We start from the raw sequence: 17,738 nt of genomic DNA on the forward strand, positions 1-17,738 counted from the left end.
GTTAATGCTATATTTTTATTCTTAGCAAACAGCAGCTCTTTTTGTAATAAAATCTCTTTATTCTAGGCAGTATGCAATTAGAGGGAATAGAAATGTACAATTTTTACAAGCTGCCATTGTATTTTCTTTATAGCCCTTACCACTGTGTGTAAACGCTTTATTTTTTTAAACGATCCCCTCAACCCTATCCCATGCGAGTTGCATTTATCAGCTGGAAGTGGGCAAATTTTCGTCTAAGGCTCCATTCCCAATGCCTAGAGGAATGCCTGACCCACTCTGAGCACCCATTAATATGTGTTTAATTAAGACCAACATGTAGTCATTCTTCTGAAGACCCCAATTTCATAAAATACAGGTATTGATCTCTTGAATATATATGTTTTCAGCAGGCAGTTGTGTAATTTCAATATATAAAAATGTCCTCTTTGGTTCATCTGATTTCTTTTTCTTTGGTTGCCTACTAATCCATTCCTGTCTTTTTTGTTAATGACAGATGACTTTCAGGAAGCACAGAAACTTAAGATGCAATCTTCCGAGGAGTCATGTTTTATTTTCCTTACTGTTGGGCCATAAGAAATGGCATCTAATGATTGTGATCATTTAGTGGTTAGCTCATTGCTTCTTCCGAGGATTCTAAGGGAATTCAACATCTTGACAAAGACTTTATGAGAATAAGTCCTGTGCTATATAAAAACACCTGTTGTTGGTTGTGGGATTCCTTTCCACCTAATGCTGTAGTGGTAGTGAGGGGTTCTGGCCCGGGGGGGAGGGGTGAGCATAAATTTCTTAGAAAAGAGCATGTGTCCTCAGTCTTTGGTGACATGCCTCTGACCCAGTTAAGTGCTTGTTCTTCTTATAGCTATTATTGAAGTATTTCCATAGAGAATTGACTCTGTGAGGCCTACCTGTATCGGGGCCGGGGGGCCACTATATGGAGAAGAGAAGAGTATGCATTTTGGCCAGTCAGGGGTGGAGTCCAGTACTAGCTCAGTGCTTTTGTAGTTTTGAGACTTTAGACAAGTTACTTATCCTCTTTAAGTCTCAGTTTCCCTATCCATAAAATCCGGTGAGTAATACCTTCCTGGCAGGACCATACAGTTTTAATAATTAATAGCTATTTATAGAATCATTGTAGGAAAAACAACTATTAAAAGGAGTTGATAAGCCTGAATTCGAGAGATGAAAAGATAGATCTCTTGACGCGGACAGCTTTTGAACCTTCCATCTTTTGAGGAATTCAGAGTATTAAAAGTTTTAGGACATTGGCGTATTCTTGCCTTCTTGCTTTAAACGGATTGAGTCCTGAAACCCAGGAAGAAACAAAACAAGAACATTTGTCCTGTTAGTGGTGTTGACCGAGGAAGAGTTTTATGTGCCATGCATATCCTGTGCCTTGACCCAGTGTGTAAGCACCTTTGCAGGCTTCCTGCTCTTGCGTGTTCTTTTTCTGCCAGTTTTGGATTCAGGCTTCAAGTAGGACAAGTGAGCAGGTCCAGTAGTTTTTTATTTTACCTGCTCACATTTTAAATCTTGGGATATGTGTGCGCGCGCACATGCGCGTGCGTGTTACTACCACAAAGATAATTATTGGTCATCTGTAGCTCATTTTCTTAACTGGAGAAAAGAGAGACAATGAATGATGTGTTGCTTGAGGTCATCTGTGGTCTGTGGTATAGAGACCAGGGTGTCAAAGGTGTATCTTGTTGGATGGTTCGCGTCCTGCAGGCGCCCTGGGGGGAGCTCTCCAGGTTTTCTCTGAGTTTGAGAATATGGAAGTGGGGGGGTGGGGCAGGGGAGGGAATATGAGAGAGAGAGATGAAAAAGGTGTTACTATTCCTCTCATGTAATCAGAGGTCACTTTTTAAAAGTTACTAGATATTCCTGGATAGAAGAATCCTTCTTAGATGGAACTGTTCTGCAGCTTTTAGGTCATATCACTTTTTCCACTAAAGGTATTTGTTGGATGATCATAAATGCTGGCTTCACATGAGAAGTGTTCGTTTACACATGAAACACCTAAGACTGAAACAGGCCTCACAAAGAGTGGCAAGTTGAAAAAAGCTCCAAAAGTGAAATGGCATCTCTCCTATCAGAATGGCAGTGATTGTTTAATCAGGTGCTGGTAATTTTTTATTTGAGGCATTAATTAGGTATTTGCCTTCAGGATTAGTCTTAGATACTGTTGATCTACTGGTTAATCAACCACTCCAAATTTAAATTGCAAAAGTAGTTTACATTTTCCTCTTCTATTAAGTAAGAAACAGATTTAGACTTTTTTTTTTTAGTAAGAATATCACTGCATTTATTTTCATACAGGTAATTTTTCTACTACTACAACATTTTCCTTTCAAAAAATAAAAGAATCCCAAAGCTTAGAACTGGATCACTTGGCCCTTTCTCTTCTTATCTCCTCCCAGTTCAAAATGCTTGCATCTCTTAATGGCCAGCATCCTCTTGGATCTGCAGTTAAGCTCAACACATTCAAGCCTCAGCACAATCTTCTCTGTCGTTTTAGCCTTCTTTCGAAAAATCGACTTCGTCTGCCCGCCGTAGCCACTCTGCTTCCAATTATAGCGCTGTTTCCCCTGGGCGTACAGGGAATCCTTGCCCTTCTTATACTGGGTCACTTTGTGAGGCTGATGCTTTCCACACTTCTTACAGAATGTCCTTTGGGTTTTAGGACCATCTTTGCAGTAAAGCTGTTGAGAAACTCAGCGTCCATACTCTTCCCCTCGCTCCGCTTGTGCCTAACAGGAAAGCTAGACTTACTTTTAAGGAAAGGTGTTACACCTGTTTCAGTTGTCTTGCTGGGTAAAGCTTTCCCAGGATGCTGTTTTAGCCTTTTGATCAATTATATTAATCCCACCTCTCATTTGATTGTTTCTTAAGACTTTGGAAGAATGGTCACTAATTTTTCATTAAGCCTTGATAAACTGCCTTTGGTGATTTTGAGCGCCTTGGTTCATGTAGCACTAACAGATTTGAAACAGAGCTGATGAAGCAATAGTAGCCTGAAGTATGCTCTTAAAATTTGGTTGACATGGTTCTATTTTAACATCTATGGGGCAAAAGTTTATCAGTGTTTAAGATCTTTGTCTTTCCCCCCCCCTTCTCTGACAAGACACAGAATGCAGCATGAGTTGTTTTAATGCTGACTTTGGAAAAGCAGGACATGCTTATTTGAGTGGACAAAAAAACATGATGAGGTTTGGACAGTGATGTTATGTTTCACATTCTGTATTTAAAAGATCTTAAAACAGTTATGTCTGCTTTGTGGCTAGAGAAAGGAGGAGGGGAGGAGGAAGACAAGGGGGCAGGGTGAAGCGGGGAGAGAGAGAGGCGCTTGTATGATACAAAAGGTGAAGTGCCAGGGAGCCTGCCAGGGTGTGAGTCATGCTCCTCAAGGCTCCGTGATGCAAGGCCCTCTGCCGCCTTCTCATTCATGTCTGGTGTCAGCGACAGATCAGTGGGCTGGGGTGTGTCAAATTTTTATTTTTATCTTTCCTTTATTGACAGTGAAAACTGCAAAGAGGTCAGTCTGCTTCACTAAAGCAAAATGGTTTTATTTAAAATATGTCAGTGCCAAGATGAATATGGTTGGCTCAAATAATGACTTTGGCTCTTACTAAGAAAAATTGATATTGGGACACAGGAGATTTGCCTGGTTTCTGAGGAAACTTCATAGATTATAATCTGGTTGCCATAGCAACCCAGCAGCCAGGAACATTACAGGAACTAAACATTTGAAGGGAGGTCTTTTAGTATGATCCTTAAAAGCCCTTTACCTATACTTTTTTCTCTCTGACGAATTGGGATGGGGTTCTGGAATTGGGCTCATCAGAAGCGAGAGGAAAGCATAAATGCCTTTTGGTGGGTGGATGCTTCTGGGCCATTCTTTGAACTTGGCCTGGTATCAGTGACTACTAAGGAACCATTGCAGACACTTTTTATGCAGTATAATAAGCCCATAATGTGACAGAATCTGGAATACACCTTGATTCAGCAATCTCTTTTCTTGCCTGGGACTTTAGATAATGCTGGTGAGTTGTATTTCTAGAACCAGCATTCAGGACCCGTCTGACAGTGTGGAGTGTGGAGGAAGAGTATATGAATTTGGGATTATCGAAGAGTATCTGGGACATAGCCTTGGTGTCCAATGATTTTTTTCCCCAACTAATTAATTCTACAGGCATAAACAGGGTCTGGCACAAATAATGCCTTGATTTTATTACAGAATTGTAAGCATGTAATTGTGTAACATAACAATATCACACTCAATTACACCATATGACATTTTAAGTGAAATGTTCAAATTAAAACTATAAATTATTATACCCATATTAACACCCGACCAACCACACGCAAACAGGCCTTACTTCTGCTAGACCCTGTATTATAGGACTATCCCTAGAGGTGTGGACACAAAGTAGGTAGTTTCTGCTGTATTACAACAATGGTAGACTTGGTCTATGGACTTTTAAAAACACATGGGTAATTTTCTTTATTGGAATATTGTTTCATTCCATTGTAGTCATGTTCAATGTTTATATAAAAATAAAGTTAAAACTGTTTTCATTTTAGGAATGACTTTAAAATCTCAGTTTCAAGAAAGCAGTGGAAATGTTTTAATCAGTTTATAGACATCAAGGGATTTCCTTTTGAGTTTTTGAAATGGTGAGAGTTTTGAATACTGAAGATGGAAAAATTATTGACATAGAATGGTACAGAGAAAATAGACCTCCTTAAAGTAACTAATACAATTCAAGATAATGAGAAAGCAACAGCGATGAAGTTGGGACTACTTTTTTTGCTGAATGGTCCTGTTTTCTCCAGTTAATGTAATCTCAATACATTTTCAAAACAAATAAGTTATGGTACATACAGTAAATAAAGTAGACTTTGTAAATTGCATGTAAAATGCTTTCTTTAAGCTTAGTTTCTAAGTTAAACAATTATTTGCAATGGTCTTTTTTATGTTTTACAACTTGCATTTGTTCACTAAAAGTAGTTATCAAGCACTTATTCTATGTCAGGCACAGCTTTGAACACTTATTCTGTGCTAAATCTTGTGCTTTTAGAGCCTAGATTAAAGAACAACAGGCACTAATATAATTGTTTAATTAATTGCCATAGCAAATTCTAGGAAGGAGATGTGGAGGGTTTTTTTTTTTTTTTTTCTCCTTTTTTAAAGAACATATTGTTGGGGTCCTGACCTTTCTTGAGAGTCAGATGGCACTTTTTATGCCCCCAAGGATCACAAGTCGGCCTTCGCTGGTTGGGGAAACCCTAAGGCAGGTAGTGGCAGAGAGGGAGGGGTACGGGAAGGACATTGTAGATGCAGGGGACGTGTGTTGATGGCTTCAAGGTAGGGAGGAATGAAGCTTGCTCCAAGAACTGTAAGATGAATGTCACTGACACCTTGTCAATTTCTAGAAATATATAGTAAGTAATTCCAACTAATTAATTCTACAGGCATATACAGGGTCCGGCACAGATAACGCCCCTATTTTATTACAGAATCTTTTATTGCAAAATCATAAATCAAAAATTATTTTATTAGTGTCAACTTTGCCCATGATGATTTTTAAGTACAGTTTTTAAGTTTGGATTACATTCTTTAATTTGTATTTGCATATAAATTAGTGATTTTTCCTCTTTTATCTAAAGGACCTAAATTAGATTAGAACTAAAACCTGAGGCTCTTGAAAGAAATACTGTGCCATTGCCGTGCATGGTCAAGTCTTTTGGAGGTTGTCATATTGATGTTCATATGACTAAAACACTGACATTTAGGTAATAGATTTAAAAATCTCAGTGTTTGGTGGGACCTATTTGAATATTTTAAAATTTTGTACTATTCATTATTATTTCCAGATCCTATCCACAGATACTTTTTTTCTGAACATTTTTAAAATAAATTGCTTCCTGTTGTTACACAGTAGAATCATATAGCCCATGTCAGTAACAGACACTTGGAAATAGTATGCAATAGGCCAGAACCTCATTTCTCTGTGCTATTTTCCTTTATAAGTATGGCTTCTGGTCTTTTTTCTTTTTCTGCTGTCATTTCTAAATCAGTGAAAGAGCAAAATGAGAAAGTATCATAAAATTGAGTTTTTTAGTTACATAACATTATAAGCAACACTGGAGAATTCACTTAGCTATATTCAAAGGCCTATACTAAAAAAAAAACAAAAACAAAAAACAAAGGCATATACTTACTGCCCCCCGCCCCCCGACTTTGAACCAGGTCTAAGACATGTCCTAGTTTGTGTTTATACAAAATTTTGTGCCACATATTTCCTGTCTAGTAGATGAATTTAGTAATAAAACTGTTGAAGAAAAATCCCAGATATTATCATATTAAATTGAAATTGATGTGTTAATTTGGCAGGTTATTCTCGTTCAAGTTAATCCAGGTGAGACATTTACAATAAGAGCGGAGGACGGAACACTTCAGTGCATTCAAGGTAAGAAGTTTTATGGAAGCCTTCTAATCAAAGGGGTTTTCCTTTATTAAATTAAGAAAGTGAAATTTTTCTCTGTGTCTGCCTATGATATTTTAGAAATAAAATTTATCTTGGATGTTTTTTTCCCTTTTCTGTCTGTCAAATAGGGACTCCTTAATACTGATATAGGTCTCTGATGTATAAGGGACAAAGTTAAATTTCTCTAATATCTATTGACTTTTAAGTGAATTAATTTAACTTGGGAAAGCAGAGGCTTCATATATTATGGACTTTGGTAGACCTGAAAAATGCAGAGATTTTAAAAGATCCTAAAATTCCGATTGAGGACTTTTTCAAATTAGATAAAAGTTTCAAATACATATTGTGCTGCTGTCCAAATGATGTTTTTAGAGGTAAAATCTGTATTAACTGTTAGCTAATTATTAACAGATACATATTAACAGATTACTCCCACATTTGGTGGCTTAAAACAACCATTTATTATCTTACAGTTTCTGTGGGTCAGGAATTTGGGCGCGGCCCAGCTGTGTCCTGTGGCCCCAGGCCTCTCAACACTAAAACTGAGGTGTGGGCTGGAGCTGCAGTCATTACAAGGCATGTCTGAGGGGCAGTCTGTTTTCAGCCTCGCTCAAGTGGTGGTTGGCAGGATTTAGTGTCCTGCTATGTGGCCTCACTCTGGGGGCACTTAGATTATTGCTGCTGGCTTCATCATAGTAGCAGCTGGACGCCGAGAGGGAGAACTTAGACCCAGCCCACTCAAGCAAGGGGGTCACACAAGGTGTGAGTCTCAGCAGGCCGGAGTCTTCGGGGCCATCCTAGAGAGCTGTCTACCACAGGCTGCAACCCCTCCACCCCAATAATCCATGTTCCTCTCATCTGCAAAATACCCCCTCCCAAGAATTCCAGTTCTAGCATTGTAATTACTCCGTTATAGCATCAGCTCAGAGTCCAGACTTTTGTCATCTAAATGAGTTCTAGGTGTGGTTGAGGCTCCGTGGGTGGTGGTCTCTAAAAGTGTACAGCTCATAGAGCATTTCAGTTAATGGCTAGTTTGTATACCAGTGCCTCCTCTCTGCAGTTCACTTTGGAAAGGAGTGACTTAGGTACCCTGATCCATATGTAGTTCTGTGCATATGTAGTTCTGTATAGGAAGATCAATCCAGATCTGGGTCAGCCTGTAAACACTGCTGTGTTGGAGAGCACTGTTTGTGATAGCTGTTTGTGGCAGGGATTGGACTTCTGGTAAATTGACATGTAGTTGAGTTTAGTACTAGGTTATTGATTAGACTGGAATCTGATGATAGATAGGGCTTATATTTTAATACCTGGACTTGCTTACCAATATATTAACAAATAAGGGGAAATGCCCTTTATTTTGTTTTTCTATAATGAGCTGCATGAATCATATTGGGTTAAGATATCCAGGAATATTTTCTATTGCTTTGCATAATAGAGCATGCTGCTTTGTAAGTTCACTACTTGTTTTTGTACCTATATGAATACAAATTTAGGAATTAACTATTTTTTTGAGAAATGCGTGTATTTTCAAAGATTCAAGCCTAATAAGTTTTAATTGCAGTTAATTTGAAATGACCTAACCATTTTGTCAGTGGTTTTTACTGATTACATTGTTCTGACCATTGTGTCACTGAAATTCATCTGTGGTGCCCTAAACCATTTAAAAACCAAAACTAGTTTTTGTAGGTAAATCATACAAAGAAACTTCAGGTTAAAGAAGAGAGGAAATGATTATTTTTAATTAGTGTGGGATGTAAAATCTTCTCTTTCTTTCTACTACTTCAATAAATGGATATTATAAAAAAATAAAACTCAGACTCCACTCTGTATCTTTAAAAAACTCACACCAGACAGACTAGATGAAAACTCACTTCACTTGTTAGAATGAAACTGTGTTTTCAGTTCAGTAAAAAAGCAGTTAAGCCTGTGGGCATGGTATCATCGGAACCTCATGAATTGGCAGGTAGACTGCATCCCTCTTCACCTGAGTATGTGTAATAGAATCTATAAAAGCAAATTGCTGCGTAGATCAACATATATAAAATCCATACTTTCATGACACCTGCTTTTTACTTCTTGGTGTCTGAGGACTGTGTGTATGTTCGTGTTGATGTGTGTGTGTGTGTGTGTGTGTGTGCGTGTACATCTAGTTAGCCTCTCCCCTACTTTTTTTCTGAGTCACGTCAGTAACTGGTGTATCCTACAGGGAATGTTGCAAGTATGTTGCTCTGTTCACAATGGGAGCTTTGTATTTATTCATGAAGATACTTGGAGATAAATGACACTAACACCCCTTTCAGTGATTTCAAAAATGCCTTTGACTAAAGCAGAATTGTGGAGCCATTTATCTTTGGCTTCCCCAGCCTTCCTATTCTTTGTTCTCCTCTGAATACCCAGATCCTATAGTTATCTTTGTTTGGGGCATGGTGGTATCTGGGCCAATTAATTGAAATGACACAAGACAGGATGAGAGGGACTAGGACCTAGAATCACATGGTTTGCTAGGGCTTGGGAGACACTGGGGCTGCTGGATTAACTGCAGAATCCGGAAGAAACTTTGAGCCCAGACTCATTGATTGCTGCTAATGCTTAACAGGCAATCACTCAGGCTGCTTGCCCCCACCCCCAAAGCTTTCATTTGGCTAACTCCCCCTTGAGTTAGTGAATGTTTGCCTCCAGGCGGGTAGAGCGTATCACCACAGCATGTGGAAATGGGCAATGTATTTGCAAATTCCAACACAAGTTGTTATCGCTTCACTGCAATCGACATCCTATCATTGGTAATATTTATTCAGCTCGTATTAAATGGTATGATAGGTACACATGAGGAAACTGAGGCCTGTAGAGGTTAAACCACACACCTGAAGTCACATAGCTGGATAGAGGCAGAATTGAGTTTTCATCACTATATGTCTGATTCCAGAGTTTGAGAACATTATTGCCCTGTACATATAAGCATGAACTTATCAGATAGCAGGGCTCCATTCTTCTTGGGCATATGACAAGAGCAAGGTGGGTTCCTTTCCCTGGAATAGGATTCTGGGAGGGATACCAGGATGAGTGCTGATGGCCGGGATAAGCTATAGATGGTTTGCAGAGCAAAAGTGGGTGGTGGGGACTGGGTCTTTAACAGAGTAAGAGCAGGCACTGTGATACACGGTGTGTTGACTTAGCACTCTGTACACTATTTCTGCCCCAAGTCAGGATTGGGCCCAGAGGTGGGATGGGCTGAACTTCTAGGCGAGGCTTCCAGCTGCTGGTGGAGAAGGGGGTACAGTGGGGGAGGCCTAGTGCAGGGGCGGGGGGGGGCGCGGGGGAGGGCAATCTTTTCTGCTTGCCTTTAAAAAACCTATTAGGAAAAGATTTGAAATTGAGTCTTACTGTAATGGAAATTCCTGAAAGAATCATTTGCATTTTACTAGAGATTAAAATGAAGAGAGTAGAGCTCTGTTTTGCTCATTCAACACCAGCCAGCAGGCGGGGAAGTGGTTTGAGGGTGGGAGTTCGTTGGTGGTGATGACCTTCCTGGAAATTTTGAAGTCACATCTTTTGCTTAAGCCATGGTTGAAGCTATCAGTTTAAGAACTTTGCTATTTCAACACTAGCCAGCAGCTTAGGGATTGATGGTGGGGAGATTATGGGTAGGGAGTGGACTTGGTTCCTGGGCCTTCCTGGAAACTTTGAAATTATACCATATAAGGTTAACTCCCTTTGCTTGTAGTTGCATTTGTTACCCTAATAATTTTTTTTATAGGACATTTATAGCATCACTAGAAAGACCTCACAAACTTATTCTGATGCCATGAAAAAGCATTTTGGAACTTCAAAGCAAATCAATACAACAAATATGCTTACTCTGGGGAAAAAACAAGATTTTGTTTTTGTGGGAATGTCCTTGGTGATAATGAAGGAAGAAAAACACAGGAAACATACACTATGCTGGGACAGCAGATTCATTTCTAATGGAATATTTCTCAATATTTTCCATGAAACATGAATCATAGATCTTCAGGGGGCCGCAAAAGGTCATAGTTTCTTTCTCACTTGGAGACTGCACTATACCTATGGCATCCTAGACAAAAGATTTTTCTTTCCTAGGCCAGATGAAAGTGTATAAAGAGCTAATTGTTAGGGAATAGAGGAATCTTAGCAATCAATATGAATTCTTGCCTTTGCTTAAAGTCAGGAATTAACAGTGGGCAGCTGCAGGTCTCTCCCATTATTTTCATATCCTTGTCTGGGCTGAGGTGCTGGCAGTGCAGCCTTCCTTCCTGCCCACACATGCCGCCTTTTTATCTGGGCCATTTCTCTGCTCCCTGAAAGATCCGTCAGCCAAAACAAATACCACACTTCCTTCCAGGCTCTAGTCTGTCTCCTCCAGAAGCCCTCCCGGACCACTCTGTCTTATTCTGACCTTTCTCCGCATTTCTGGGGGAGCAGGTAAAGGTAGCACAACATACAACAGTCTCGTTATATGTACAAACCTTTCCTTAGCCCTTGAATTAGACCGTGAACTCAGCCCTGATAGGAAACAGTATCCTCCACCCTATCCCCCAGCACACAGCCTGATGATAATTAATCACTAGGCCCTTGACTGGCTGTGGCATTACATCGAGTGCAATGATTTTTCTTTTAAATTTTAGTATTGTCCTGGGAGCTTAAAGATGTTTAGGTAAATGCTTTTAGTGGTCTTGAAAGTCTCTGCAGAAGAACTTTCAAATTCAAATACATTGATAATTGAAGCTAATCTGTTTTCTGTAGAGAAGCATATTTAGAATCTAAAGAACTTCCACTTTGATCCTGTATTAATACTGCGAATTTTATTTGTGTTTTAAGACTATTACCTACAAATCATGAGCCTGAAGAAAATAGGTGAATGTCACAGTGCTTCCATAAGATAAAACAGACTAAAGTAAGATGTTTGGAAATCACCCTTATTCTAATAATAATATTTACAGATACTTAATTGCTACTTTGTTTTTGCCTACAATGATTTAGACATCTTTTACAAAGACAGTTTACTCTGCTGACCTGTGTTAAGTGGGTTGAGACCCTTAAATGACAGCAGAGAGTATGGTAGGGGAGCACCCAAAGAGTGTCCTACTCTGAGATGACTGTAGCTTAGCAGCCATCAAAATGGGAAACTTTCCCCCTCTCCTACTCATTCTCTGTAAGCCTCCTTCCGCTCAGCGGCTGACTGTCTCCCTGGCCCAGTGAGTGTGGGAACCAGACCATTGATGAACACCACGCTCTGCTCCAGGGCTCTGTGAATGACGCCATTGAGAGCAGTCCCACATTTCTGAGTCTCCTTGTGTGTCTCCCACCCCCCTCCCGTCCTGGTGTGATTCAGCATCCAGACTGCAACAGCGGCCTTAACGTTGCTCCCCCCCCAACCCCTGCCGCTGTTTTGTACTTTAAATGCATTTATTAGACTTATTTGGCACATTCAAACACTAACCTGCCATTCTAAGAATTTTATGACAGGTCCTAGGGAACTGTCCTTGTCACTTGCTTTGTTTGTTGAGAAATGATATGAGTGGTGTCATAGCTAGGGTTCACAAGCGGAGGTCCACTGTGATTTCACAAGCAAAGCTTCTATATGGTCTATTCCTTGAAAGCAGACTCTGAATATAAATGTGAGATTTATGTTTTCCTGGCTTAAAAAATCAAAGAAGAGGATCCATTACAAATGAAGTCTTCTAAGGTTGATTGCAAATTTAGCCACAGCAAGGATTCAAACAATTTTTTCATCGAAAAAATTTGGGTGATTTGAAAGTGAAATTATTGTAGCATAAATCTATCCTAATCTTTGCAGACTTTCATCACATTGAATATGTAATTGATTGTTATTTGACTGTTTGTAGAATGACTGTCTTATTAGTGGAAATATTTTTTCCTGTTACAAGATAAGGATTTTGAAAGCTTCTTTTCTATATAAGACATTGCGTTGAAAACCATTTTCTTTTGCATTTAGAGGGGTTTTGTGAGGAATTGCTAGTCTGGAATGTTATTGTGAACAGTTTGGCCTTACTTGAAAAACCTTTTAGAATTGAAAATACCAAAGCCTTTCCCCAGGCTATCCCCAGTCCTGCTCATCTTTTTCTGGTGGATTCCAAGCTTATTTGGTGAGAGTTAGTTCACGGTTCTCCAGTGAGGCTCTAAGCTGAGAGTCTGAATTTCAAGGGGAAGCTGAATTACTCCAACAACTTGACAGCTCATTTAAAAACTTTTATATGTTAGTTAGCATGAGGGCAAATCAGCCTGTGAGAGAGAGAGAGAGAGAGAGAAATGTTGATGAAAAATCGTTTTTGGCATTTTGGAGTATACCTGATCTTTGAAATGTTTGGGGGCTTTATATTTTGGACGCTGTGATTTGGCTTTTCTTTCATACGTGGACATGCACAGCCATTTGTTGCAAACAGACATTCTGTATGCTGACCTGATAGATAGGCCCCTTTTCAAACACAGCTTGCTGCTGAGTAACTGAAAGTTTATCAGCAGGATGGTCTCCACAAGAGTTGGTAACTACTGACAGATTCAGAGCTGTGGAAGTCCAGCTTATGGGAGGGGTGGGAGGAAAGTCTGTGATCACACATGCAGCTGTCATGATGGGATTGATGTAATGAGAGCGGGTTGCATTAGTGCCAAACTGCGTTGCTTCCTAGGAGGTGAGCTGTCCCTCTCTGGGGAGCCACCCGCTCTGCCTGCTTCTTGCTGCTTTTCTCCTCCTCCCTTCCCAGTTACCTTGATTGTTTATACCTATTGTGACATTTACATGATTAGGACGAAAACTTCACCCAGTAATATATTGTCAGACTTTCTGTGGCTTTTTTCTCCAAGTCGTTTTGGTGATTTGATTTGCTAAAAGTTATGAAGGTTATATTTTAATAGTAAAGTGTGAATCCCCTGGTTTGCTAGCAATGCTTAACCCGTTAGCCTGTTTCCTTTCTCAGAATGGGAATAGTTGCTAATATCTATACCATAATGTTATGAGATAATCCATTGTAAGTACCATCGTCATCATTATTGTCACCTGGGCGTGTACTTGGCTTTGCTGGTTATTTTCATTCTGAGGAGGTGGCACGATCACGTACTGGCAGTGACTCGATTACCCTGCCTGTGGAAGTGAGTTGGCGTTCCAGCCTCGTCTCATTGCCCTTATGCTTGCTCTCATGGGGTTGATGGTGATGGCGGCAGTTCAGGCATTTCAGACAGGGGATGTGTATATTGTTCCGATGGAGCCTTGTGGATAAAACAACGGGCCCAGTGTTCCATGCATTTAAAGTAAGTTTTCTCGTAGTTGAAGCTTTATCTGTTGCTTTTCTTTGGGATTACAAGCAGACTCTCACACTGTGCCTGAGAAGCCATATTTAAAACAGGCCTACAAGAATCCTGTGGGTATGCTTTCTCTTCTTTAGGCCTTGCCTTTTACAGTTAAATTTCAATTAAATTCCATGTTTTTAATCTCTAATGCATTCTGCTCTTAGGCAGTACTGAAGGGGAGTAAGACATATTGGTAAAGTCATTGTGCATTTTGGAGTGAGATTGCCTGCCTGAGAAATTCCCTGTATATTAGTTGTGTATCATAAAAATAGCCTAAGTCTTAAGCACTGATATGAGGATTAAATGACATGTTGCGTAGGAAGCACTTGGATGGAACAATGTCTGAGTCGTTGTGAGGGTACAATAAATAACCATTATTAGGCTCCCAGCCATTATGGCTAGACATTTAACCACTCTTCATTTTTGTTACCTGTCCTTTTAAGCATTTCAGCCTTTGTGAACTTGAGTTATTGGTTAGGATTTCTTTAAAATATGTCTTCACATTTTAGTCATAATGCTTCAAAAATAATACATTTAAAAGCTGTGCAATGGAAATTTAGCTCCTGTGGCCTTTTGTCTTTCGGGCTTGTTAAGCAATGATTAAAATGTCATTTCTGAAGGTGTCCCTGCCTGGAGCTCTTTAAATGTCACAGATCTTTGCGTGTCAGGTAATTCAGAAGAGCTAACAACATCACGTTACTTCAGTTGCCTGCCATATTGTATTTCACAGCTTGTTGTCTTTTATATCTTGCTTTAATCTTTCTGTATTTTAATCTTGTTTTTACACATAGAGAACTTGAAACAGAAAATTTTGTGCCAGAAGGGTCTTTAAACAAGACTGTAAAGGGTTCTCCAAGGGCAGGGGTCAAATCTTAGTGATTTTTGTATTCTAATGCCTCTCCAGCAGCTATTAGGCATTCAGAATGAGGGAAAGTCATTTCCTAATAGACTGCTAAAAACCTCATGTCCGAATGATGGGAAATTTTTCTTGGTTAAGTCACAGAGGTTCTTTTTTCTTTTTGTTTGTGACTATGCTTAATTAAGTAGTTAAATTGGGTTATTTTTACTCTCAGTTCCTGAAATTAAGATAATACAACTGTGCGTAAGTAGTTAAATTTGGTTATTTTTATTCTCGGTTCCTCAGATTAAGGCAATACATGTATGAGAATGTTTGTAAAAACAAACAATAATCTGGAAGAAGTCCAATGTGTATGAGTTAGCTCCTCTCACCTGTAAAAAGCATGAGAGGATGATTTTTATATTCATTCTTTTGTTAACTTCTTTCTTTTGCGAGTAGCCTGGGAACACCTTGGAAAATATTTTTAAGGCTATTTAAAAGTAAAGGAGACCAGCTTTATATTTATCTTTTGTATTATTAGCAAATATTTAAATTTTGATTACTCATTAATATTTTATTAATGTTTTCATGCCGTTAAAAGTTATAGCACTTATCTATAGCAGTAAAGTCTCAATAAACTGCCAGACCCAGGGATATGCATACAAAGCACACTTTAAATTGTAAATGAGTCTGGTTACCAAATTAAATGGAGTCGATAGAATAATTTTTCTCTTTCTTCATCAGCAGTGTTGATTGAAAGAGGGGTGAGACTGGCCACCGGGAGGGCAGGCAGGAGGAGAAGCGTGCCCGAGGGAGGCCAGCGGTGCTGGGGTGCGGAAGTGGGAACAGAAATTGGAGATGTTTGGGGAGAGAGCTGTGAATTACTGACCGGTGGGACATAAAGTGAAGACAGGCAGGGAGCAAGTGATGGGCATTAGATAAATTGTTGTATATTTCCTTCAAATAGGTGGAATCTGGTCTTTTAGAAAAGTATTTGTCCTACAATGTAAACCGTGGTGAGTGAACATTTTGTGCTCACTATCCTAATTGGACAAGCATTAGGATTAACAACAACAGAAAAGATAAAGAAGGTAAACTTTAAAAAAAAAATTACTTTTTTTTTTCTGATTGTCAGATTGGGGATTGCTTTTCTGAAGAGAGTTTCCAGTGAGTTGGAAGGTGTTTTGCACACTATTTTTGTTGAGGATGTGAAGACAATCGGATGAAAGGGGGCGTATGTTGAAACACTCCTTTCTGGACCTATCTAAATACACTGAGTCCTCACTTAACTTCGGGGATAGATTCTTGGAACTGCAGCAAAAGGACCTATAATGAAACCAATTTTATCATAGGCTAATTGACTTAAGAAACGTTAAGGTCTTACGGCATTTCATCAAGAGTATAACAAAACGACGTTGACTGAAATGTCTGTATTCGAGGACCTGCCCTGGGGAGGGAACTGGTCCCAGAATGGCTTGCATTAGTGATACTCACTTAGGACTTTATGCTTTGGGGTTCTTTGAATGTACCCACATTTCTTTGTGGTTGGATGAAATTCCTTTCTCCAACTCCCCCCTCCCCCTTGGACTGTTTTTCAAGTCTTTTTGTGTCCAGATTAAAATGGAAACATTATTTCAATGTAACACCTTTATGGACACTTTATATGCCACAATGTAGAGCAAGAACTAACACAGTTTTGTGGTATCTTTCTGGCTACAGGAATTTCCACATTTCCACTTAATTTAAAAAACTTCTAATTGTCAGCTGTAATTTTTATGCTAAACTGACAAGAAGAGGAAGCATAGTATCAGGGAAGAAAAGTCTTTGGGAATAGGAATGGATACCTAAAATAAAAATATAAGCATTTTTCTTTTCTTTGCGTGGAAATGTTATTCCCTATTAGAGGAATGTATAGAAAAATTGTATGTTTTGTTTTGCAGGTTTCATTGATGTGGAGACACACATACATGTAAATGTCAAATTAAACTCTGCTTGCTTGTTGTTGAGTGCCAAGTCTTTAAGAGTTGACCGGGGTTGAGTTATTTTGGTTCTCTAGGATTGGATCTTTTAACTTTGGGTTTGTGAGGATTATGCTAGACACAGCAGTGTCAATTTTTGGTGCCTGCTGAACCAGGGTATAAGCAGTGTGGACAGAACGAGCACCTAGGCACAGCTGGACTTTAACTTGTCTCCATTAAGAACAGTCTTTGGGGGCAGTGTCATCAAACCTTTATACTTCCATTGCCTTTGCGTGTAAGCATGGAATAGTCATAAAATCTTAAGAAAATATAGCAAAAGCATGATGTGTTATCTTCTGTCAAGATCTGAAACTAACTTGGATAATTTTTTTCTTAATGATCAAGACAGTTCCTATTCTATGGGTCAGGTATTTGCATTTAACAACATAACTCTTGTATCATATGCTTAAGGTCAAGAATATCTCTACCATCTCAGAATTTTAAAGCTGGGGTTGATAACATAGTGTTTTGGAACTTGTCACACCAGAATTATCTGGGGAACTCGAAAGAAAAATTATACAAGTTGATCTCCCAGCTAATAGTAGGAAATTGACACATTGACAATCAAGGGTGTCCAACCTGTGGCCCAGGATGGCTTTGAATGCGACTCAACACAAAATCGTGAATTCACTTAAAGCCTTTTTTCGCTCATCAGTTTTCATTAGTGTTTGAGTATTTAATGTGTGGCCCAGGACAAACCTTCTAGTGTGGCCCAGAGACTCCAAAAGTTTGGACACTCCTAAACCAAAGGGAATAGTCTGATTGTAGGGGGTAAGGCATTAGTTTTGAAAAGCCTCACAGGTAATTGTAACATGCAGTGGAGACTGAGAATCTCTGGTTAACCTGACCCTCAGGACAGCTTGAGAAACTCTCGTGGTGCACTTTCCCAGGTACATCACACTGCACTCACTGGTGCACACCCTTGTGTGTTCATCCAGGTTAGTCTTCTTTAGGAAGTTTTGCGAAGTGCCTATAAGGCTCTTTTATCTCCTGTTCATAAACTTATTAAGTAAACTCTTTGTGGTGGCTGTCTTTATGGAACCTATCACTTTAAATTTTAGCTCTTCAGTT

General features: G+C 39.3%; 2 protein-coding genes across 4 annotated transcripts in view; one reads left to right on the forward strand and one right to left on the reverse strand.

Annotated features, from left to right (window-relative positions):
- The window catches only part of FNDC3B (fibronectin type III domain containing 3B), a 311,713-nt gene that overhangs the window by 80,338 nt on the left and 213,637 nt on the right, over positions 1–17,738 (forward strand). For all 3 annotated transcript variants that reach the window (XM_054580585.1, XM_054580576.1, XM_054580593.1), the window contains exon 3: positions 6,395–6,470. In XM_054580585.1, coding sequence (XP_054436560.1) covers positions 6,395–6,470 — 76 coding nt within the window. The remainder of the gene's footprint in view (positions 1–6,394; positions 6,471–17,738) is intronic.
- Positions 2,279–3,444, reverse strand: LOC129073659 (60S ribosomal protein L36a-like). Its single transcript, XM_054577283.1, has 2 exons — positions 3,381–3,444; positions 2,279–2,686 (listed from the first exon to the last, which is right to left on the reverse strand). Exons 1-2 carry the CDS (start codon positions 3,442–3,444, stop codon positions 2,373–2,375), a joined length of 378 nt encoding a protein of 125 aa, XP_054433258.1. The 3' UTR covers positions 2,279–2,372.

The sequence above is a fragment of the Pteronotus mesoamericanus genome, unplaced genomic scaffold (genome assembly GCF_021234165.1).
Source record: "Pteronotus mesoamericanus isolate MK-2021 breed Mesoamerican mustached bat unplaced genomic scaffold, CSHL_Meso_final contig_116, whole genome shotgun sequence".
Classification (NCBI taxonomy): domain Eukaryota; kingdom Metazoa; phylum Chordata; class Mammalia; order Chiroptera; family Mormoopidae; genus Pteronotus; species Pteronotus mesoamericanus.

What these genes read in the sequence shown, in the direction of transcription:
- LOC129073659 (XM_054577283.1), bottom strand. Translation starts at nt 3,444, where the DNA reads ATGAATGAGAAGGCGGCAGAGGGCCTTGCATCACGGAGCCTTGAGGAG. An exon ending in GGAGCATGACTCACACCCTG is followed by an intron (nt 2,687 to 3,380) that starts GCAGGCTCCCTG and finishes TTTACTGCAAAG; the next exon opens with ATGGTCCTAAAACCCAAAGG.